General features: G+C 42.7%; 7 protein-coding genes across 7 annotated transcripts; 4 read left to right on the forward strand and 3 right to left on the reverse strand.

Annotated features, from left to right (window-relative positions):
* Positions 1–92: 92 nt before the first annotated feature.
* On the forward strand, positions 93–1,278 carry BDB00DRAFT_758674 (uncharacterized protein; the record flags this gene model as incomplete). Its single annotated transcript, XM_053119075.1, has 3 exons — positions 93–230; positions 340–1,000; positions 1,106–1,278. The coding sequence occupies 3 exons, from the start codon at positions 93–95 to the stop codon at positions 1,276–1,278; spliced, it is 972 nt and encodes a 323-aa protein (XP_052982505.1).
* Positions 1,279–3,962: 2,684 nt separating this feature from the next.
* On the forward strand, positions 3,963–7,782 carry BDB00DRAFT_809607 (chitin synthase 1). The gene is made up of 9 exons (XM_053122496.1): positions 3,963–4,574; positions 4,675–4,895; positions 4,986–5,090; positions 5,157–5,300; positions 5,401–5,961; positions 6,042–6,159; positions 6,260–6,399; positions 6,498–6,924; positions 7,006–7,782. Exons 1-9 carry the CDS (start codon positions 4,283–4,285, stop codon positions 7,503–7,505), a joined length of 2,508 nt encoding a protein of 835 aa, XP_052982506.1. The 5' UTR covers positions 3,963–4,282; the 3' UTR covers positions 7,506–7,782.
* Positions 7,783–9,621: 1,839 nt separating this feature from the next.
* On the forward strand, positions 9,622–10,325 carry BDB00DRAFT_882089 (uncharacterized protein; the record flags this gene model as incomplete). Its single annotated transcript, XM_053128123.1, has 3 exons — positions 9,622–9,760; positions 9,974–10,096; positions 10,195–10,325. The coding sequence occupies 3 exons, from the start codon at positions 9,622–9,624 to the stop codon at positions 10,323–10,325; spliced, it is 393 nt and encodes a 130-aa protein (XP_052982507.1).
* A 110-nt stretch (positions 10,326–10,435) lies between these two features.
* BDB00DRAFT_758716 (uncharacterized protein) lies at positions 10,436–11,128 on the reverse strand (the record flags this gene model as incomplete). The annotated part of the gene is made up of 4 exons (XM_053119080.1): positions 10,436–10,565; positions 10,673–10,712; positions 10,788–10,909; positions 10,995–11,128. The coding sequence occupies 4 exons, from the start codon at positions 11,126–11,128 to the stop codon at positions 10,436–10,438; spliced, it is 426 nt and encodes a 141-aa protein (XP_052982508.1).
* A 739-nt stretch (positions 11,129–11,867) lies between these two features.
* On the reverse strand, positions 11,868–16,708 carry BDB00DRAFT_758587 (uncharacterized protein; the record flags this gene model as incomplete). Its single annotated transcript, XM_053119066.1, has 15 exons — positions 11,868–12,196; positions 12,298–12,597; positions 12,704–12,873; positions 12,949–13,283; positions 13,359–13,531; positions 13,617–13,741; positions 13,817–13,934; positions 14,008–14,176; positions 14,263–14,915; positions 15,036–15,452; positions 15,560–15,626; positions 15,707–15,841; positions 15,926–16,070; positions 16,143–16,378; positions 16,484–16,708. The coding sequence occupies 15 exons, from the start codon at positions 16,706–16,708 to the stop codon at positions 11,868–11,870; spliced, it is 3,597 nt and encodes a 1,198-aa protein (XP_052982509.1).
* Positions 16,709–17,873: 1,165 nt separating this feature from the next.
* On the reverse strand, positions 17,874–19,407 carry BDB00DRAFT_809622 (uncharacterized protein). Its single transcript, XM_053122497.1, has 2 exons — positions 19,127–19,407; positions 17,874–19,037 (listed from the first exon to the last, which is right to left on the reverse strand). The coding sequence occupies exon 2, from the start codon at positions 18,965–18,967 to the stop codon at positions 17,900–17,902; it is 1,068 nt and encodes a 355-aa protein (XP_052982510.1). The 5' UTR covers positions 18,968–19,037; positions 19,127–19,407; the 3' UTR covers positions 17,874–17,899.
* A 1,539-nt stretch (positions 19,408–20,946) lies between these two features.
* BDB00DRAFT_869546 (uncharacterized protein) lies at positions 20,947–22,684 on the forward strand (the record flags this gene model as incomplete). The annotated part of the gene is made up of 3 exons (XM_053126614.1): positions 20,947–21,062; positions 21,336–22,420; positions 22,587–22,684. 3 exons carry the CDS (start codon positions 20,947–20,949, stop codon positions 22,682–22,684), a joined length of 1,299 nt encoding a protein of 432 aa, XP_052982511.1.
* Positions 22,685–22,757: the final 73 nt, after the last annotated feature.

Below are 22,757 nucleotides of genomic sequence, written 5' to 3' on the forward strand. Positions count from 1 at the left end.
ATGATCAGTGTAACAGTATTTAAACACAAAAAAGGAATGCTTTCTTTTTTTTCAACTTTTGCCTTCTTCTGATAATGTATAATTTGGATAAGATGGCAAAAAAACACCCGTCATATCACCAGCTCCCTATCGATATTAAGTACCCTTCCCATTCTGCTTGGGGAATCTGGGGCGACGATGATACAATTGGAACACTTAACTTACTTCCAACGAAAGATCACATTATGGAAGTAAGAAAAAGAAAAAGCACGCTAACAACCATCATAAGAATTAAATTATATTGATTTGGAAAAATTCTGTCACGACTTTAACTCACAATATCATCCGTTTAAAAAATAGACGCTCGGATTTACCAAAAACAAGCAAGAAGGCAAATTGATGTTTTCTTTAAGTTGGATTCCCCAGCGACCCAACCGGCACCTTTTTAACAGAGGACATATCCCGCGTACCGTTCGAGCGAGAGCCGATGATATCGAAATTGAGCATTATGATGACATTATACTCAGCACTGTGTCACCGACTGAATGGCATAGCTTACGCTCCTTTGCGTGTGCAGATGATACATATTGCCGGTTCTATAACGGGGTTCCTGCTGCAGAGCTCGCATCTGGACGGTTTGCAACACAACCGGAAATTACTGGTCGAGCGGTGCTGTTGGATTATGGCAGGTGGCGAGCTGCTGCCACTGAAGAATATAATCCATTACTAAGGACAGCAATCACTGTTGATGAGCTTCACAAGGTGGCACAGACGCAAGGTATCGAAGATTTCAGCCGGGGCGATATACTATTGCTACGGACGGGTTGGACCGCCGCATATGAGATTGAAGCAAGACACGCGAATGACACTGGATTCGATCTTATGAAACCACAGTGCCCTGGAATTGAAGCATCCGAGGATATGTTCCGGTGGCTCTGGAATTGCGGGTTTGCTGCATTGGCTACGGATAGCTTTTCGTTTGAAGCGTTTCCACCCAAATGCGATGATGGACCGTCTTGTCGTAAGTTAAACCTGTAGAAACACAATACTGAATACGATCTTTTAGTGAGAAAACGGAACAGATGATGATTATATGTTTATTTACTTTATCTCCGTTTTACTCTAGATTCTCGGGTTATTGGTGGTTGGGGAATGACAGTAGGTGAGCTTTTCAATCTTGAGGAAATAGCGGAGAGTTCCGCAACAGATGGAGTGTACGAATATTACTTCACAAGTGGGGTAGAAAACAACAAGGCACAGAAAGCCACACCGTTTTTTAATGCAGTTTGTATCAAATAATCAGAATAATAAATGCTTATTTCATACAGCATATCCTTTCTTTTTTGGTTGCAATGATGATTGTGTAGGTGCCTTACTCTAGACATCAATCTGTCATTTTCTATAGCGTAGCTACTGCTATATCATTAAGAAAATAATGTGCACTTGAATACGAGGGAGAGCAATCATTACTATTTGTTTGCTTCTGTCGGGCTAGTATATGTATGATAGCACGGCGCAGGTCTGTGCATTGGAAACTATCATCTGCGTCAAAAAGTCGAGCGGTGTTGTGTATCCGGTGGATACTTCACCCAGAATGGCGCTGAAGCATCACTATCATCAAACGAGCAAACTCTCCATTGTATAAATTTATGTGGGATTGAGTTGGAATGGAATTCATATTAGTTGGATTACTCAACCACTAACAAGTGTTATTCAATGACATGCACTCGCACTTCTGTGGACAATCCTCCTTTTCGAGAGCATGGATATAGTAACAGCGAATCCAGTGTATACCGAAATCACAATAATTGGCCTTCAATTTTTAAATCGTGGTCGGGCTGTGCGGATTTATCAAGCAACCCACCAGTTTTAAACGACTTGCGGTTTAGACCAATATCGTAGATACGACAAGCTATTATCCTATCATTATACTTGATCACTTTCTGAAAGCTTGGAAAACCTCGTTTTGAAAGAGTTTGAGGCGGCTTGTGATATTGGATTATTTCGAGAGATGTCTTATCCGTCCCTCGATCAGCACGATAGAAATTTTGATGGTCGGACAAGGTTTAGACGGATGGGGTTCACAGACCATTTGCACTTTAATATAGTTTGCACTTTGATATAGTTGATACAGGTTGATTGTTAGGATGTTATGACCATGTAGTACGTAGCGCGGGTACGACATAATCCTTTGACACAATTAATATAAGGAATCGTACAAACGAAAGCTGAGGTGATTAAAAATAAGTGAATGTGCAGGCTATTCTAAGTGCAAAAGTTTAAAAATTAAAGGTGTGCACTTACGCTAAATGTCTAGTGCATAATAAACCTTTACTATTTTGGTGATCTGCACTACATGCTGTGGCTATGAGAGCGAAAAATGAGGCGCAGAAAGAAAGAAAAATTGGTTGTGTCACTCCACAATAGCAACATAGTAGTTGAGCAATTTTTTGAAAGAAAATTGATTACAGAAGAATCTTATGGATAGAAATTAGAATAGAAGGCTAGTATATACTGTACATACTGTATTTTGATGGAATCACTATACAGTTTTCTTGTTTACACGGTGCTTAAGTCTCCTTGAGAAATCCGAAAAGGTAAAACATAGAGTCATCTCCTTTAACTTTATCCTTTTAAGCTTTCTTTGTGTGTGATATTACATAAACAGAAGGAACCGTTGTATGCAGCAGAATGTTAATTGATTCAATACATATATGCCGCTCAAGAACACGCAAGGAACGCAGATTTCTCAATCTCTGTAGTGAAATCAGATGTTAATGCTATGATAACATCTTTTTAGAGACATCTTGCCCATTAATGCGGTGTGGGAATTGTCCAAGTAATTTTGCTTCTTATAAGCTCCATGTGATAACTTACTTGTGGGACATAATACTTCGCGACACTGACGACGCACTAGTCTTTTAGTTCTGCTACTGATGTTGTCTAGGGCTTATTCCTTTTGCAATCGAAGGGTGCTACTATATTAGCAACAAGATAAACAATAACGACCTTTTTAGTTCTTCACTGAAGCAGCAAAATGTCCAATCTGAAATCTCATGCCTAAAACTATACTCTGATGTAGCGAGGGCATGCTCATGTTCGAATAAGTGATGGAATTTGATAGGGTACACTGATAGTAGTATATTCTGCAAAAACGGCAAGAGCATTGGGTTCCAGTTCTGTTGTTTTTGTGGTCCAGGTATGTCCATGGTGGTAGAATAGCTCTCTCCAATCTATATAAACAGATATGGTTCGCGATCTAGCCCCATAAATACCATCAACCAAACAACGAACGTGAATTTAAGAGGCCAGCAGCCACACACAAGATATAAGTTGGAGTAACATCTGTTTAGTGATCCTGTCAAATCACGTTCAGTATCTGATACAGTCTGCAGTGTGACACAGACTGCAACGAATATCGCTCAGTCAATTAGACAAAAAAAGCAACTTGATACTGATCAGAACGATAATAAAGTGAGAAGAGAATGATATGTCTCAGTTTATATGTCTCATAGTTACACCTTGTGCTGTTGCCAAGTAAGCGAGCAATAACAAGATGATGAACTCATTGTTAAAGGGAGCCTATTTATACATTCGAGAAACCAAACTCTAAATTTGCTAATAAATTGCATGGATATGCTATTCAGAGCCTAGGAAAAAAAAGTTCAGTTCCGTGAGAGCGAAACAGTTCCCCCTTCGTTTTCCTGCAGATAGCATGGTTCCGTATAGGATACATCAGCAGCAACAGCAGCAGCAAGTTCCTCATTGTTCGCTAGTATGTCGGTTGGGGAAAGCAGGATGCAAACGGAAATCAAGGAAATTGGCTCAAGGAGGGGATGGAAGGAGAGCAAAAGAAAATAAGAAACAGAATCAGGGACAGCTAAACCGAGATAGGAAGGAGCAATCAGTTATATTTAAAGGTCAAGGAAAACCTTGTGTAGCACGCTCTGTTACACATAATTTCACTTTAAATCAATTTTGTCCTTTTTGCCATTTTCTTTTTCTTTATCCAAAAGGTCCTTTTCTTTCTTTCTCTTCCTTTTTCTTCTTTCTTTACAAAAGCTCGTCTTTACGGCTCACCCAACTCGCTCCCTTCCCCTTCCTTACGTAGTTTGAAAGCTACATCCCGCATACATTAAAAAGTCTACATACTGTGAAGAGCTGGTATCTCTCCCAGTTTCCATAAAACCCCGCCCTTTCCTTGTTCCGTATATTCCATTACCTGTTAGAGGTATATCATCCAACGCCACGGCAGCACCAACAACACCAACAACAGAGCCGAAAACAGTAAAATAACATCACCATGTACCGAAGTCCGCCACCAGTGCATAGCAAAAACGACTACGATCAATACGCAATGCAAGAGACGCATTTCTCGCCTCGTCACGGCGGAGGCTCACCGTTTGCAGATCCGTTTCCAGTTGACAACCAACCTTTGCTCCGGCCTCAGCACTCCGGCACTGGCTCGCCCTTCATGGGCCATACCCCGCCACCCATGGGCTCGCCTCGTCCACAGTTTGGTTACCAACCTGGATCCCCGGGTAACGCACACTATGGCGAAGCACCCAGACGCGTGCCACGACGATACAAGACGAGTAAGGAAAAAGCCAGCTGCTATGTGGATGAAGAACTGCTACGCGCTATAGAACAGCTATAATAACTGTTATATTACAACTACTTGCATACATATAACAGCCCGAAAGGTAAAGCTGACCCGCGGTAACCTTGTGCTCGATTGTCCTGTGCCTACACGATATCTCCAAGCCGTTCCCATCAAGGAATCCAAAGAATTTACACATATGAGATACACAGCTGCCACATGCGATCCAAAAGATTTCGCAACCTCGGGGTATACTTTGCGCCAGCAGCTCTTGGAGCGACAGACTGAACTTTTCATTGTTTTGACCATGTATAATGTAAGAAGGATGTCTCTCTTGCCGGAAGGGATAGATGGAAAGGATTTTTACGAAAAAAAACTAAGCAAACAACAACACGATACTTTGCAGGAAGATGAGATCCTGTTTGCTCGTACAATGCACGGTGTGATGAAGAACATTGCACATTTATGTGGACGTGATCGATCCAAAACTTGGGGTCATAATGGATGGCAGGTTAGTTATCTCTATAGCAAATTATCTTTCAAAGGCAGGATACAACTTATTTACATCCTATAATAGAAAGTTGTGGTTTGCGTGGTATCGGATGGTCGTAACAAGATCAATCAGCGAACTCTGTCACTGCTGGCCACACTCGGCGTCTATCAAGACGGTGTTGCTAAGAACATGGTCGGTGACAAGGAGGTTACTGGCCATATTTACGAGGTAAATTACTATATTGCATCATTAATATCGTTATTGTTTAAGCTGACGACGAGAGGAGAGGGAACGGTATGCTGTCAGTGACTAACCAAAAAAAATACAGTATACCACTCAACTTTCGGTCGATCCAGAAATGAAATTCAAGGGTGCCGACAAGGGCATGACGCCATGCCAGATGCTGTTCTGCTTGAAGGAAAAGAACCAGAAAAAGATCAACTCGCATCGTTGGTTTCTGCAAGCCTTTGGTCCGTTGATCCAGCCAAATGTCTGTGTTCTAATTGACGTGGGAACACGGCCTGGTGGTACGTCGATCTATCATTTATGGAAGTCATTTGATATCAACTCCAATATCGCTGGTGCCTGTGGTGAGATTCGTGCCATGACCGGCACTGCCGGTGTCGCTCTACTCAACCCACTTGTCGCTGCTCAGAATTTTGAATACAAAATGTCCAATATTCTCGACAAGCCTCTTGAATCTGTCTTTGGGTATATTTCTGTCTTGCCTGGCGCTTTCTCAGCATATCGTTATGTGGCTCTCCAAAACGATGTCAATGGCCATGGTCCACTTGAAAAGTACTTTTTGGGCGAGACAATGCATGGTAGTGATGCCGATATTTTTACTGCCAACATGTACCTCGCTGAGGATCGTATTCTTTGTTACGAGGTAAAGTGTAGAAATATCTTTTGTGGAAATATACCGCTTTTTCCTTTCCTAAACTTCCATTTTCATATTGTGGTTCATAGCTGGTGGCCAAAAAGAACTCCCACTATGTTCTTCACTATGTTAACAGTAGTTATGGTGAGACTGATGTTCCCGATACTGTTGCAGAATTGATCTCTCAACGTCGTCGTTGGCTTAACGGTAAGTTAGCAAAAAAGAAAAGAAGTGGCAATGGTGCTGAATCGCAAAGTTGTGGGGCAAACAAGCAGAGCAGATAATAACTCTTCTTTTCATAACACAGGTTCATTTTTTGCTGGTGTTTATGCTTTGTGGCATTGGCGTAAAGTTTGGTCATCTGACCATTCCATTTTCCGTAAACTCTTCTTCATGATTGAGAACTTGTACAGCACTTACAACATGATTTTTTCCTGGTTTGCAATCGTAAGTACTCGTTTTCAAAATCAGCGCTTTTGGTACTTTTCGAAAAATGACGGTAGTTCATAACTGATATAATATGGTGATGTGTTTGTTATACACAGGGCAACTTTTATTTGACTTTTTACATCCTTACAAAAGCATTAAGTGCTGATTCGCTGGATCCGAAGCCCTTTTCGGGCGAGATTGCCAACTATCTACACGTTGGTCTCAACTACGTCTACTGTCTACTGATGATTATTCAGTTTATTATTGCTCTGGGTAACCGTCCTCAAGGCTCCAAGTTCTTGTACACTGCTAGTATGATCTTCTTTGCTTTACTGATGGGATACATGCTGTTCGTCACGGTTTGGATCACGATTGTCGGTATTACTGCCGTTGTTGAGGACACTGATGCTTCATTTACTGCCATGATGGGTGAAAGTATGTTCCGCAACATTGTTGTTTCCGTCTGCGCTACCTACGTTATGTATTTCGTAGCGTCTTTCATGTTTCTAGACCCATGGCATATGTTCACTAGTTTCATCCAATGTAAGTATCATACTGTCAGGATTTTATACCAAACTAATTGGAGTATTGATGCTGATGAGAAAACTGCTTTGATGTAAATAGATATTTTCCTCAGCCCCTCCTACATCAACATCTTGAACGTATACGCATTCTGTAACATCCACGACGTTTCGTGGGGTACCAAAGGTGATAACAAGGTTAATACGGATCTCGGTGTCGTCAAATCCGATAAGGACGAATCTGGTGAACATACTGCTGAAATTGACTTGCCGACGGAGCAAAAGGACATCAACGAAGCATATGAAGCTGCATGTATCGAATTACAACGCAAGCCTGAGGAGGAACCAGAGCATCGTGACGCTCAAACCAAGCAGGAGGATTACTATAAGGCTTTCCGTACAAACCTTATCTTGTTCTGGATTATTTCGAACCTTTTATTGATCATTGCTATTACCAGCGTTTCTGCATTCTCCTGGATGGGTGATTTTGAGACCCGAAGCACAATTTATCTTGGTTTTATTTTGTGGTCTGTAGCAGGCCTTTCGGTTATTCGCTTCTGTGGCGCCACACTGTACCTTATTTTCAGAATTTTTACTGGCTAGTTTATATTTAGTCTATACATATTTATATTCCCTTATAGTCTCTCTTTCTACGTATTCTTTATATATACATTTCTTACCTCCATTATTATATTTAACCAAAAAGCAGTGTGTATTTTGCTTAACGCAACGGCTTTACATATTAGGTATTAAAATATATCAGTAGCAATTATGTAGACGACAACTAGTATCTGTGCTAGGTTTAAGGGATGTACATATGTGATAGACATAATATACATATGCAAATGTTGTTTTCTTTCAAACATTGGACTAAAATGAGAGACAAACGTTGCCACTCAAATTCTATGGCTGCTCTTCATTACTCTTTTAGTATTGGGTGTTGCGGCTTGGGCAAAAGTTCAAAGAGCAATTTGTCGTTCCTTTCGGACATCAAAGCGACTTTCCAAGGCCTTGTAAGGCTCAAAAGGCCAATACGGTGGTCATACTATCATCGTCAGCAGCCCGATAATTCCCCCAGGACTTAGTGATATACGGATATGGGTTGTATGCTACAATTTTACTGCTGCAGCGCCATCATAAATGTTTTACGAGGTTTTCTATTGATTGAATCAGGCTTATTGAATAAAAAATGGACATGTTTTCCCTGTCTAAGCCCCAGATGATAATGCAAGTTCTGCATGCTCGAACGCCTTCTATAGCATGTTGTTCCCACATATGTTCCTTTCATCTTCTTTTCTTCTGCTTTGCCGCTCATAGTTCAGCGCTCGGCCATCGAGTATACCACATGTGCACTTACTGGTAATAATATAGCCTCTTTCATAACAAGCTCTTTGTCGAATCACAAGCTATATAATGGTTGCTAACCAAGGGTGTGATATGCAGCTACTGTATTCCTACCAGTACTGGTCGGCAAATACATGAGCCTATGGGTAAATAGGCTCAGTAGCACCATTCCAGCTATAGTCGAAAGCTTATCCTAATTTATGCTAAATTTTCGTAGTCAAGGAAGAGGCAGCATCAATTAAGCGCTTGTTGAAGCCCATTATCGAACAAGTTCGAAAGATCACGAAAAGATTATCGCCCTTGCCAACATTTTCCCTGATGTCCTCAAAGATAGCAAGATAGAAAATCAATTATCATGTAGACGCTGGTACTGTGAGCCGGACGTTTTATCGGATCATCGCGACGAGCGACCGTTCCATTTTGTGCTTCAGTTCTCCAAAACCCACGAAAGCTCGATGCGCAAACACAACTTGCCTTCTTAGACTGGTATGGACGGGCGGCATGTACCATTCTGTGCTACTCGGACACCTTGTTCCAATCGCCGCGATATACTGACGACAATATGTGCCTTCACATATAAACCAAGTTTTATTATACCAATACACGCAACGGCTTGGTAGCAAAGCTGCGCTTTATGCGAATAAGCCAGCCTAGAAGACGTAGAAACGTGGAAGCACTAGCTGACAAGGAGAATATGGACAAGCGTACCGCTTTGGGGACATGGAGTCTGAATATTGAAAAGCTCAGTAAACTGCCACGTTACGCACTACCATGAAATAGGTCAAGGAGATCACAGTATATTCAAACCACTCTGACCAAAGATTGCGACAGCGACGACGAAGAGTCCCTAGTGCTACATACCTATTTAGCATGACTGCCGCCACGCGTTTATAAGACTTACAATGGATCACCAACGCTTTTAATCCATCGCTAATGGGTACCGCCATAAATGTTTATATTTCTGTTTTTAATAAATCGGACAAAACCACCGGCACCGACGATAAGGAGAAAAGATATAAGAAAGATACAAGGCTATCGGAATTTATCTTTACGTAGATGTTTGTGAACCACGCCATCATCCTATTGATTCAATAAGAAGAAATATACAGCGCTGTATATTTTGGTTTATCTTGTAAGATGCTCGAATGCTTATAAGCAGCATAAGCATTTGGTACATATATCATAGTTGGTCCCTTGAAATGAAAGAGAAAGGGTCAGCCACCTGATGTAACACGGATGTGCGGTGGATATAGGATCCGATGCAATCGATTTAATTGGTTGAATCAGTTACATACAATTATGTTCCTGGCATTGAGGGCTCCCGCTTGCATTTTTTACGGGTTCTTTCTTCGTTTGTTCAAATCGTTGTTGAACAATGTCGACATCACACTTTCGTTTACCTTATGGTTATAGTGGCGCACCTCCTTGGCCGTCATTGTATTGGCCATTTGGACCGGGTTTTGAGCCAGTCAATCTGATCGCCGATGTTCCTCATTCTCTATATTATCTTCAAGGTGAATTTCGCTCAAGTATGTGTTTTATAACACTAGGATAAAGACTAACGCTTAAATGGCTCTATCAAGATATTTGGCGATATACCATGGTTTGGTCCGTGCTGTTTGCACTCGTTGTCTATCTACCGGCAGGTAAGCTGCGAAAATTGGTCCCGAACAGACACGCTCTATTGTACTTATTTATATACAAGCTAAAATACATAATGCATGCAGGCATTTGGGCATTTCTGATGTTTGCTAAAGCACGGACATTACGCTGGTACACACTAATAATGATTCCCATCATTTTTGTGGTGGCTGGCTCACTCGCATCCTTTGTCATTGGAAGCATAATTGGTAAGCGCATGAAACGATTGTAAAGCGAAGGAAAAGATGTGATATAATTCACATATATTATTCACATGAATATTAAACTTTTACATACATAAAATCAGGTGTTGCTTTAGCGTTTGTTTACAATGCTGGGTTCTTTGTGATGTCCACATGGATTCCATTTCTATGGGCCCTCATTCAAATCCTAGTCGTCATGGTAGGGAGTTATTCGACCATCACCACCATTCTATGACGAAACTTCTACTTCCTCGTTCCCTTCGTGGCATTGTGGATAAGCTGGACCTTGTCTCTCCTTTTCTTTTGTCGTGCAACTTGCATAATTTACCCTCCTCCATTTGCATCTCATTGTTTACACAACACACTTCCATTTTCAATTTGGTGGTTACACGGCTTGCTGAGAATTTCATAATCGAATCGACGGGCCCGTAATGCCGAAAGACATGCGCCTGGTGATATCTCATCCAACGTGAACCTATTTTGCATTCATCATAACCTCATTTGTCAGTTTACCCTTACTACTCAGCATATAACAACGTACACTACTATTAATAATTTTCCTAATACATGAAGGCAACATACCCTAATTTTTCAGTATAAAGTCGAAATGCGCCCTTGTTTGCTTTAAATAGGCCCAACCCAGATCATCAATACGCGTTCAAGGTATTACATTGTTCGTTTGTTTTCTTGTTTTTACCTTTGAATACGGTCAGCATGACTTTATCCATATGCCAATAGCTGCCGATACGTTCGAGTAATCGCATTAAGAATTCACCAAGCCCACGTCCCCGTGCACTGAAAACAAGCTGAACTTCGAAACTACAATGTCAAATACCACATTCAGTTGCTTAGATTCTTGTATCCACGCTCATTTTTCCATCCCACCTCTTCTACCTCATCTTACCAATAAGCGGCTTGCGCCATGACATCATCATCCATCGTTTCCTCGTGCAACATTTGGAATGATAAGAATCCTTTCAACTCTGATGGATTTGATGCTGCCCTGGCAACGAGGTACCGCATTTCCGGCGCGCGCATTTCTTTCTTTTTCTGTTCTTCGTCCCATCCATCATTCGATTTTGCGTACCTGTTGCAAGATCATGTTATATGTCAGCTTTTCTAGCTCTTAATGTCTATGTGTATAAATTGAATCGGTAAAGGCGCAGTGGGATTGAAGAAATGTATGAAATACTGCATGTACATGTCATATAGGTTGGTCTTGACGAGTTCAAAGGCCCATATTTTTAAGTGCTCAGGCATGTCGTTCACTGTATAGAAATCTATGACGAGATCATCTCTTATAGTCATGATTTTCAGTTAAAGCAATTCGGCAGTCAATAAATTAGTGAGACAATTACGACGTTGAGCAGAAAACATACAATGCTAACCTTTCAAACTTGATTGGTCTCTCCAGGAACGGAATGAGATTCACGACCTGAACATGAGACAATCAGCAAAATCGTAGCAACCTTGAATAAAAAGGTAAATGTCTAAACATGTCTTTTTCTTCCATTTTCACCTTGTTTGCTTTGGCGACGTAGTCATCCTTTTCAACATATATAGGCATATTGAAGTGTTTGTGTATGTCTAAAATGACAGGCAGAGCAAATCGGACCTGTATTAGCGGATATATTGCTTTCAACTCGCTGTTGAAACAAACTCTCGCTGCTACTAGTAATGGAAGGCCCCCTCAAAATAGCTTCGTATACCAACTTTTGCAATAGAGTAGTATATGTATCAGGCGATAGTATACTAGTATTTAGGTAAAGAGTTTATTTCAATGGTGAATATCTACAATGCCCATCTCGTCCATAACCCGTTTATATATCTTTTTATGTGTCTTGATCAATGGAGCGTATCCTGACTGTGCTCGCTGGCTCTTGAGATTCTTCTTGGTATTAGAGAGCCATACAGCGAGATGAGGGAAAAAGTACTTTTCACAAAGATAGCTCAATGCAAGATTGCCACCCGCAAGGAACATAATAAAAATTCGGAAACTGAATGGGATCGTTTGCAGTTCGAGCAGGCTCGTTTGCCAGCCGCTTGGGAATAGCACACACCAAGTTGTCAATGCAACTAGCAGTGTGATGGCCAACACAAGTCGTCCTACACAGAACAAGTTGATTCCGTCAGCAAACTTTTTTTTTCCATTGGGAACATGAGAGTTTGCAAAACACGTCTATGCTTAGACATATATGCCCACATACCATTTGTCCATAAGGACTGTCTGTAAGGTGGTCCAACGCTGAATACCACAGCGATCAAGATGTACTGGAAGCTCGAAAGCAAAAACAGAACTGTGTTTTCGAAACACGAAATGTTTTCCCCGTCTGGATTGAATACTGGGGGCACGTACCATTCCTGCTGATGCGTCGCCCAGTAAGCAATGAATTGAAAGCTCGAAGTAATCATGATCTGGCCAAGGAGAGAGGTCAAAACCTTTTTCGATACAAGACTTGCTGTAGGGCGTTTTCGATGAAGATGTGGCCATGCTCCAGTATAACCCACTATATACACATCATCACCATACCGTTAGTTTTACTGACCATATAAAATAAAGAAAAACATATGGCCACTGCAGAATACAGTTCCACAGGAGAAAGAAATACGTACTGTAGACGGCAATGGGCAATATAAGAAACAGATCTATGTATAAAAACTGGAAGTCACCCAAATTGCTGCCGAATGCGTATAAAAGTGTGACTGAAGTGAATTGAATGATGCTGTAGAGGGCCATGTACTTGAAGCAGCTGAAGCTCGTCACCAAGGCCGCTCGTCCCTCCCTATATGATGAACAGATTGCCAATTCAAAATTAATCGACTTATATGAACGAAACAAGTCATATACATGTACTTACTTAATCACATCAATAACACAAGCAATGTCCATTGTATTACTAGTAAATGGCGCAGCAACGGATGCTTCTGCTTCCGACAGTGAGATACCGATGTCACCTGCCTTGAGGGCGCCACAATCGTTTGCACCATCACCACAAAATCCAACACAATAGCCGATATTTTGTAGTTCAAACACAAGTTCTTGTTTTTCATCCGGTGACATGCGAGCATAGATGGCACCTTTAACGAGCATGCGTTGTAAAAGTTCGGTGGGTGCATTGTCAACCATCCAGCGAAAGGCTTCGCCTGTAACAGCAAGATGATAAGGACGCCCATAATAATCCGAGCGACGGGGCTAATGGGGTTTTTTGAGTCATATATTAGTTTTCAATCTAGTCTCAAAATATTTAAAACTAGTATCCTTCCTTACCTCCAAAGTATCGTTGTCAAGACTTTGTCCTTCTGACAGCACGCTTTCCCAAGACAACTGAGAGTTGGGATCTGTGGAGGAGCCACTCAAGAACTTGGGTACATAGATTTCTGCAGATTCATCTACTAGGCTACATTCTCGAGATACACTGATGGCTGTCAATGCATTATCACCTTAAGACATTAATAAAACACACATCATCTGATTAGTATACTATAGCACCCGGTAACGAATTCGAAAGAACAAGTGATATCTTACCAGTGCACATGATCTGACGGATATTCGCGTTGCGCAGTGTTGTAAGAGCAGGGATCGTGCGCGCTTTGAGCTTATTTTCGAAAATGATAAACCCGAGGAAAGTAAGATTGGACTCAACTTCGTTTCTAAGTGTGTAAAATCAGTCAATACATAGTGCTGCTCTTTAAATTGAAGTATAACTCTCTCTGTGTTCTACTCACCTTTTTAGCTTATGCAGCTTGTGCCACTTGACACCGTCCAACTGACGCGATGCGCATGCAATCACACGATATCCGCGATGTGTATAATAATATAAAACTTCTTGATAATTGACTGGTACTATTTATCACGTATTACAGCAAACAATAAGTGCTTTTGAAGAGGTTATTCGTCTTCAATTAATTGAACTTACAAGTTTCTGGTTTGCAGATATCAACCATGACTTCAGGTGCACCCTTGACGAAAACCTCCATGACTGGGTTGGCCAGCTGTCGTACAATTACACTCATGCGTCGCAAAGCAGATACAAACTCGAATGAATGGATGATACCAAACTCAACAGGCGCGGCTTCGCTATGATTCTATGGCGTAAATATTACAGTTAGCACACCCATGAATGCGTTTAGAGTGCTTTCCTGACAATTTAATAAATACAAGAATGGCATACCAAATGAAGAGGTAACTCTTGGCGTCCACCGGGCGGCCGGACAACTGTGGGCATGATACCAACTTTGGCACTCTTTTTAGCTTGCAGAGCCGCTAATTCGCTTCTTGTCTTGAGACCAGTAGACGACGCACCACCACTTTCTTCGAGCTCCCATCGGGTATGTTCAAACATCTTCAGATCCAACGGATCACCAATCAATTCTCCGTCGACAATCTTGAGCGAGTGGCAAGTGGTCATGGCACGGAAAATTCTAGCCTTTGTACAACGCTCTTCTTCCAGATCGTGCGTGCTTGGATTGGTACCTTGCATAGACAGCTTTTCGTCATCAAAGTAATGTTTCACGCTACTTCCTTCTTCACGTGCCGATACAGTTCGGAATCCATGAATATCCAAACCATCCTCGGTTAATGTTCCGGTCTTGTCAAAGCACATGCAATCCACTTTGCCGCCAATATTGACTTTTGGTGGAGATATACAAAAGATACCAATTTTTTTCAAACGACCGATGGCAAAGCTGGTACCGATGGACATGGTAGCAGGTAATGCAGGCGGAACAACGACAGTGATCAAATCCAGTGCACGCAAGATCATGGTTTCCGTATCGATGCCCAGGCGGATAAAGTTGATGGTCGATAGCATAAATCCGCATACCGCTTTTTGTTTTTGCGAATAGTGTATTCTGGTCAGCATCTTTCGCTTCGATCTACATACTACATGCAAATAATGTGCTACATGCGAATAATGTGCACAAAAGAACAAATAATCAAACGTACCGATAATCCCAAGAATACCAATAAATCGAAATGAATCACGATAGAATTGAAAGTTGTTTGGTTTGGGGAACAGCATGCTTCTGACGAGAGAGCCTTTAGCCGAATTAAAGCCTGTGCGCACGACCAAGGCAACAGCAGCCGAGACATTGTTACCACAACGCACACGGACCACTTTGGTACCCATGAACAAAAAGTGCTTTGTGATTTCTGCAGGTATTGTGGGTCCAGAAAGGTCCATTTTGCGCACAATGGCGTCAGCCGCGGGAACTTTGGATACAGGCACGGACTCGCCCGTAAGCATGGATTCATTTAGAATACAGTCACCCGAGATAAGCATCGCGTCGCAAGGGACCGTATGCAAATCCGCCAAATTGATCAGATCACCTGGTACAAGCTCAGTAGAACTGATCGTACGCCCTGATCATCAGCATTATCATTACACAGCATAGCGCGTATTAGTGTTTTTTTTAGAAATCGGTTTAACCATGTTCCACAGTGATTCTACGATAAAATCATAAACTCACATGATCCGTTCCGAAACGTGCGGACACTGCATTCAAATCTTGACATATCTCGCATCCGCTTCATGGTCTATCATGGTTCACATATATATCATAAGCAAATAGAAAATTATCCACAGCCTCCACACTTGATATTTGTGTTATGGGTACCTGTTTTGTCTCTACGAGCGTTGTGATGATGCTTATTGCACTGATGGTAAAAATACAGAATGCATAGTAATAATAATCATCCATGCTCCATAGAATGATACTTCCAATTTGAAACACGTAGAAAGGGTTTAGCACCTAAAGCACAGCACAAAGAATATGCAGTGTTATGATTATAGAATAGACTCTAATTTTAATAACAGAATTAGTAACAAGAGTTACCTCGTCGCGCAGCAAGGCACCTGTAGGTTTCTCACGGATGTTGATCAAATTAGGTCCGAACGCACAAAGCCGTTGGATATACTTTTCTGTAGTCAACCCGGCCTTTGCATTTTTTATGGATGTCCAGTTTGTATCCTTCCAGAACCTTATTATCAGACAATAACAGTTAGCCTATGCAGTAGCACCACATCACATATTAACAAGAAGGATAGCTTACCCAATAATCAAGAACCGACGTAGCAATGGATGATACGCCAACCGGACATAGCGATATTCCATAATAATCAAGTGGGTCAATTTTTCCTCCATGTTCAACAAACGCCGAGCTTCGTCAGGGCTGCATCCATCATTCCGAATGACCTCTCTCATCTGATCCACAGAAAACACGGATCCAACAGTGCCCCCGTAGAACTCGTGCTGCGGTCGTAGTATCTCCTGCTCACCGTATTGATTCTAGAACACATTGGAGTATTCGATCGTTGTTAGAGCATCAAGACTGTAGGGCAAGCGATCCAAATCTCTTCACAAGCAAATGATTCATTACTACTTTGCTCTTACCACAAATACGAGCCATTGTGCCTCATTTAACGTGGCTCGTTCCCCGACCCACGAAACCCACCACTGCGGCATCCAGCGACACACGAGCCACACCACTCCCAATGATGCGATACAAGAGATCCGATACAACAGAAAGCCCAACGTATGGTTTCGGTATCCCTGGATACTAATCTCGACGTCTTCTTCTACAAGCAAAGTTTGGCGCCATGGATCACCGCGATCCATTCCGCCGATACGTATATCGTTGGCACCATTACCGCCACTGCCGCCGCCATGAGTCGTTAATAATGTACTATCGTCTTCGCCCATGTCATCATGACCGGCTATAGTACTATCATTGTCACTCGAATCATCATCCTCATTGTCTTCTTCATCACTAGTATTCAACTCCCGGTCTGAGTCTACGTCGTCGTCGTCAGCGTCAGCGTCGTCAGACTCGTCGTCTTGGCCGTGTCCCGTTTTCTTGCGCCGCCGGTATAAACCAGACGATTGCACATCGCCCAACATTGTCGTTGCAGAGTCGATGTGATGATGAGTAGTTTCAGTTTTGTATGAAACGGAGCCGTTTGTTCTGGTAGCAGTAGCAGTAGGCGCAACAGCAGTGAAAGAGGAAGGAGCAGCCCCTATCGGCGGCGTGTGCATAAGCGGCGCAGCAGAATCTCGTCGTCGATTGGCGTTGCGACGGACGGAATCAGGTGAGGCCGGCCGGCTGTTGCTTTCCAAGGGGGAGGCTCCATATCCTGCGAGTGGTCTAGTCGAAGGATGTGTCGACATTCGCGTGATCGACAGCAGAAAGGCATACAACGCACAAAGGGAAAGAAAAAGAAGGTAAAGCGTGAAATAAAATAAAAAATAAAAAAGTCGAATCTGTGGAGATTCATGACAGAATAATTCAACTCCAGTTCCGTTTCCTAAAACAGTCAATTTTTTTCGGCTATCTTTTGTGTTACAAAGTTACGCTCAAAACACAAAAAAAGAAGTTGACATGTTTTAGCTTGACATCGTCATCGTGCTTATGTCCACATATTCAAGTGCCAAGAAGAGTTCCCCTCGAATTTGTGATGTATTTAATATGTGTTTCATCAAAAACTGTGCACCTGAAAAGAAATCACTATGACGTATATGTGGATGTGTTGATCTTTCGCTGGAAGTTGTTATCACACTTGTTTTGCTCTTTTACATTAGCGTCATGGTAACAGCCAAGACTGGTAACTATACTACCGTAGCCAAGCAACAGAGAGACGGAGAGCTTGAGTCATACCTCTACCATTACCATGACAGCTATGTTTTTTGCTTAAGAACCGGAGAATTTTCTTGCGTTTTACATCACATAAAACAACTATGTGTATGCCGTGTATATGTGAAACTTTTTTGGAGGCAGTTTGGATGAATGGGATATATGTAAATCTTCTTTTATTATGCATACCAGTCAAGGAACAATAATACAAAGCTTGCCATCAACAAAAAGAACAATGTGAAATGACGCGTGCCTCGATTCCGTTCACGGGATTGTATCAGTTGGACGTTGCCTTGCTCGATCCGCTCGGTCGAAGCAATCGCGTCGGCATACAATCGATCCGTCTGAGCCGTCTGAGCTGCCAAATGAGTTGTCAACTCGTTCTGCAACGTGGATATTTCCAGCAATGCCTTTTCAGCATTTTTCACTTGATTCAGTGTATTATTCAACTCTTCCAACATGGTCGAGTTTTCCTTTTCCAGCATTTGCATTTGTTCCTGGGACAGTTCGTCTACTTGAAATGCTGGTGGTTCATTGTCTTCCTGATAATCTTCAAACTTGTAAACTGGATCCTCCTCTATAGCAGCTTTTGCCGATGACGCCTTGTAAAGCTGATTCTCGCTTCTTTCTAACTCTCGCGTCAATCGGATCTCTTGTTGATTTCTTTGCAGTTCTGAAACCTCGGCCAGCCGCTTGTTCAATAACCACGTGATACTACTTCGATGCAACGCCAATGTATCCTCTGCCATCGACGGTATTAACAAACTCTGGAAGAATTGCGTCAGACCAGCAGGCTTTTGCTGTTTTTGTTTACGCATCTGTTCAGCTTGCTCCAATTCCTTGATGCGATCCATGCAGCGCCGAATAATGATCTTGGCTTGGAAATCAATTTCGTCGCGTTCATTGTCGGTTAATGACTGAATGTTGGATGGAAATAATGAGAATAGTGACGAATGACTGCCATCGTTTTGTTGCTGTTGTTTCTTGTTGGGTGTCGTTGTTACTGACGCCCCTTTTCTGGATTTACTCGAAGGACGTGATTCTGAACTGAGATAAGGTCGACGAATTGTCAGCAGGAATCGTTTTAAACTCGTAACATGTTCATAAATGCGGTATGCTTCTTTGGTAAAGACGTCATAGGACGTTGCAATTTTATTTTTATCGGCGCGCTTAGATGCTTTCGTGGCTGGTTTATGCAATGATGTGTCGCGAACAATGGTGCGGAATTGTGCTGTGTGGTCAGGCATGATATATGGTGAGCGAAAGGGAAAGGGCTCTGTCGCGGACTTGATGCGCGTGTCCAATGATTTAAGAGCCCTTGGCGTCACAATTTGAATGGTTCACACATAGATCAATAAAAAAGAAAGAATACGACTTTTCGGTGTGTAAGCTGAAAGCATCCTTACCGATTGACATGACGATCGTTCTTGACCTTGAATAAGTAGCATGTAGTGATAATATATCGCCACCAAAGCTGTCCTTCATTATAACCCTGGACCGATACAACAACGTCCACGAGACAACTTCACATCAGCTACGTGTAATCACAACAGTGGCTAAGCAATAGTCAATGTTGTCGAAAAATATCATCACAGGTTTGGCTATGCAAGGGTACTAGGTGTCTATTAAGTAAGAAACAGCTACTGCAAGCAAGTAGGACCATCGGCTCCCTTTTGCATTTTCCCAGGTGACTTCCATGGATAACTGATTCGTAGCTTTGGTTGTTGCAGTGGCTATAAAGAAGCTTTTGTAAGACTTACCATATTCAGGTGGATGTTCTTCCTCACTGGATATGGCAACCAATTGCGCGTTGATTTATTACTGGATTACACTAATGGGTAGTGTGTCACATGCGCCGCGTGTTGGTTGTATGTGTATGTGTATAGCATATTCCACGTTGGCGCCATCATGTATTTGTAAGCTGGTGATCTGCATGCTTTCTCCTTCTTTATTCGATGATGGCGACGCTGATGATGCCACTTTGCTTATGGAAGCACCCCACCACATGGATTTCGGAAAAAGAAATGCAAAATGTGGCTGACATATTGCATGAAGAAAGCAACGTACTAACCAACAGATAGAGAAGGAGGAGAGGCTTCTTTGTAAGCAAAAATAACGATACGCTGCTATGTTGCCTTTTTGCCACGCAATGATGGATGAAGCACCTTATTGAGCTCAGATGCATAATGACGATTTATTTATTTTCTTAGCATAACATTTCCCAAAGTCACGGGTTGGTGCAACTCTATTTTGAGGTATAGTTTTTTGCCACACAAAGTCGCACCAAGTTTGAGTTGCTGTTGTAATCATATCAGCTTATTGGCAGTATTCCAACCGGAGAAACTACTGTAGTTGGGAAAACCATGGGTGCCGCAGTTTTGTTTGTCCTATTAAGCGGATATGTAGTGAAAAGAAACTCAGCAGAGGCTGTACTTACTTCTACTAGTTACCGGGCTTCTTTCATTCGCTAAGGGTGTGTCTGATCTGAAGCGGCTGTATGGAAGTGATGCTGTCAATAAGAGTGGGGACACAAGACTGAGTAAAAAAGCTGGCATAATATATCGGATGATGCTGCGCAACAACAGCGGGCAAAAGAAGTAAAGGATACCGGGCCTATAGTAAATGCGTATCCAATCATAGCTCTACAAGTCTTGAGCGGCCCCATTTTCCCGACGCACAGACCCTTAATCACTTTTCTTGGCATACGTGCGCATTTCATATGTGTATGATACATGGAAAACACGCAAACCCGGCACCCCGGCGCAAGACGCCGAGCTTCCATTTTGTCGTGTTGTCGTCTTGCAGATTGCTGGTCTTGTAGCGGGTGTGTCACAGATGCTGCTTAATATAGCTCTCGACAAAGTCGATACACGACTACCAGTACAGGTCGCTTGTGTTATGAGACGAGGAAAAGTGATCTACTCGGCTCGGAAAAGGAACAATTAAGATCTATTGTATGTAGGTTATAAGCTAGCTATAATTGATGCAGAAGTTCAAGAAAAGTGAGAAATGAAAGCCGGATAAACAATTATTACTGGCGTATGGTTTCTAGTAGTAGTAGTAGTGCTGTGAGTTTCGGCCCTACTAGTCAGACTGAAACAATGCTATTTTTATAATATAATACGTTCCAGACCTTCTATTTATTTTTGACGTCTCTTACAACCGATGGACTTGGGCAGACACTTTCAGCAACAGCACTCAACAATGGTATCTTGTGTATGTGCTTATGGAGGTGTGGGGTAGTAGTAATAGTGGTAGTAGCAGCAGCAGATCAGCAAACAGCAACTACAGCTGCGCCTCGTTTGCACAGCGATTGCGACATCGAATTCTTGTTTTTGACAGGTAAGCTTGTGGGATTAGTCAGGGTAGGACAGTGATTGATCTTTACCAGCCCAGCTCAGCAGAGTGGTGCTAGAGCTCAAAGATCATTCTCGGGCCAAAGCACCAAAAGAGAGTTGCATGTTTTTGCAGCGGATGTTGAATATAAATAAAGTTTTTATTTTTTTTTTAATCCGATTCAATCTTTCTCTTTCTTTTCAATCACTCTTGCTACAACCTCCCCATATCCTCGCCTTTCCATTCTTCGCTTTCGTTATCTTTTATGCCTCTCTTCAGTTTCCGCAAGAAGAAAAGCAGCAAGAAATCATCCAACCCATTTACTACGTCTGGTCTGCGAAAGACAAAGTCGACAGGCAATATTGCTGACGAGAACCAGACATGCACTCGACAAACCACGTCAACCACTGCACCTGCAACCGATGAGCTGCAGCTCCCTGCAGCAGCAGCAGCAGCAGCATCATCAGCATCTTCTTCTTCTTCTTCTTCCTCCACACCCAAAGCAGGTGCCGCCGCCGCAGCACCAAGCATCAAGCCAGACGAAGAAGCAGCAACAAAAGTTGGCGGCAGCACGTCCAGCAGCAGCGCAGACGAAGCAGTAGCCTATGACGACGCTACGAGCAGCAGCGATGACGAGGACGATGCATCTTCCGTGTCTTCTGTCTCATCTTCATCGTCGTCAAGTGACGAAGGAGATGAAGAAGACGACAGCACTTCCGCCTCGTCTGATTCTGACAGTGTTTCAAGTTTACCAAATGATAATACCCGACGACGGCCCGGACACATGACTATTCCACGTGCGCAGGTGAAAGCTAATTCGTCTCCCTCGACTCCTCAGGAATCCACCGACAGGGGCAACTACTTTTCTTCTGGCGATTTGGAGCTGCTCTTGTCCCAGGAGACGCAAGCCCGCATTGACGCTCAAGAAAAGGCCGCTGCGGATGCTGCTGCCGCTGCAGCTCCGGCGCCAAGAAAGACAGCACTTCGGTTTGAGTTGCCGGTGACACCTTCCAGATCCAGGTCGCCGAATCCCGCATACTCGGCTTACTCGAGACCACGTCAACGATGGTCATTGCCTGACGAGAAGATGCTTGACGACGGTCAGAAGAAGAAGAAAAAGAAGAAAAAGAGCAAGAAGAGCAGCAGCAAAAAGTCCAAGAGACGATCCAAGTGGAAGAATCGGATCATGGGTTCGGACGATGAAAAGAACAGCGACGCAGAGGAGCAGCCACGCGTACTAAAGGTGGGCGATAAGGTGTATCTGCTTCATCGTCCTTTGCCAATCTTTGGCCACGTCCGTTACATGGGCACCGTGAACTTCGATATAGGTGACGACTGGGTCGGTGTCGAATTGGAAAGTCGAGGTATGTTAAAGAACAAGGGGGGGGAAGAGTGAGAGTGAGAGCGAGAGGAGAAGAAAACAAGGGTCTAGTTGCACGTAGCTGGGGACGATAGTGAAAGAGGGAAAGAGTGAAGGAGAGAACAAACTCAACTAACACGACGAATCTCGTACGATTTTGTGCTTTGTAGTCGGCAAAAACGATGGGTCGGTCAACGGACACCGCTATTTCCAAACAGATCCGCACCGAGGCATCTTTGTCAGAAAGGCTGAACTCGGATTTACGTAACACAGCAGCAGCTATTATCATTGATCATGAAAAATGATGATGACGCTGACGATGACGATGTACTACTATTGAT

This window comes from Zychaea mexicana (assembly GCF_025766255.1).
Source record: "Zychaea mexicana strain RSA 1403 chromosome Unknown BDB00scaffold_15, whole genome shotgun sequence".
Taxonomy (NCBI): Eukaryota; Fungi; Mucoromycota; class Mucoromycetes; order Mucorales; family Lichtheimiaceae; genus Zychaea; species Zychaea mexicana.

Bases quoted from the DNA above. Each gene is read 5' to 3' on its own strand.
- BDB00DRAFT_809607 (XM_053122496.1), top strand. From the start codon at position 4,283: ATGTACCGAAGTCCGCCACCAGTGCATAGCAAAAACGACTACGATCAA. The intron at 5,091-5,156 runs GTTAGTTATCTC...ATCCTATAATAG, and splicing joins GGGGTCATAATGGATGGCAG to AAAGTTGTGGTTTGCGTGGT. The intron at 6,160-6,259 runs GTAAGTTAGCAA...TTCATAACACAG, and splicing joins ACGTCGTCGTTGGCTTAACG to GTTCATTTTTTGCTGGTGTT.
- BDB00DRAFT_809622 (XM_053122497.1), bottom strand. From the start codon at position 18,967: ATGCCTGACCACACAGCACAATTCCGCACCATTGTTCGCGACACATCA.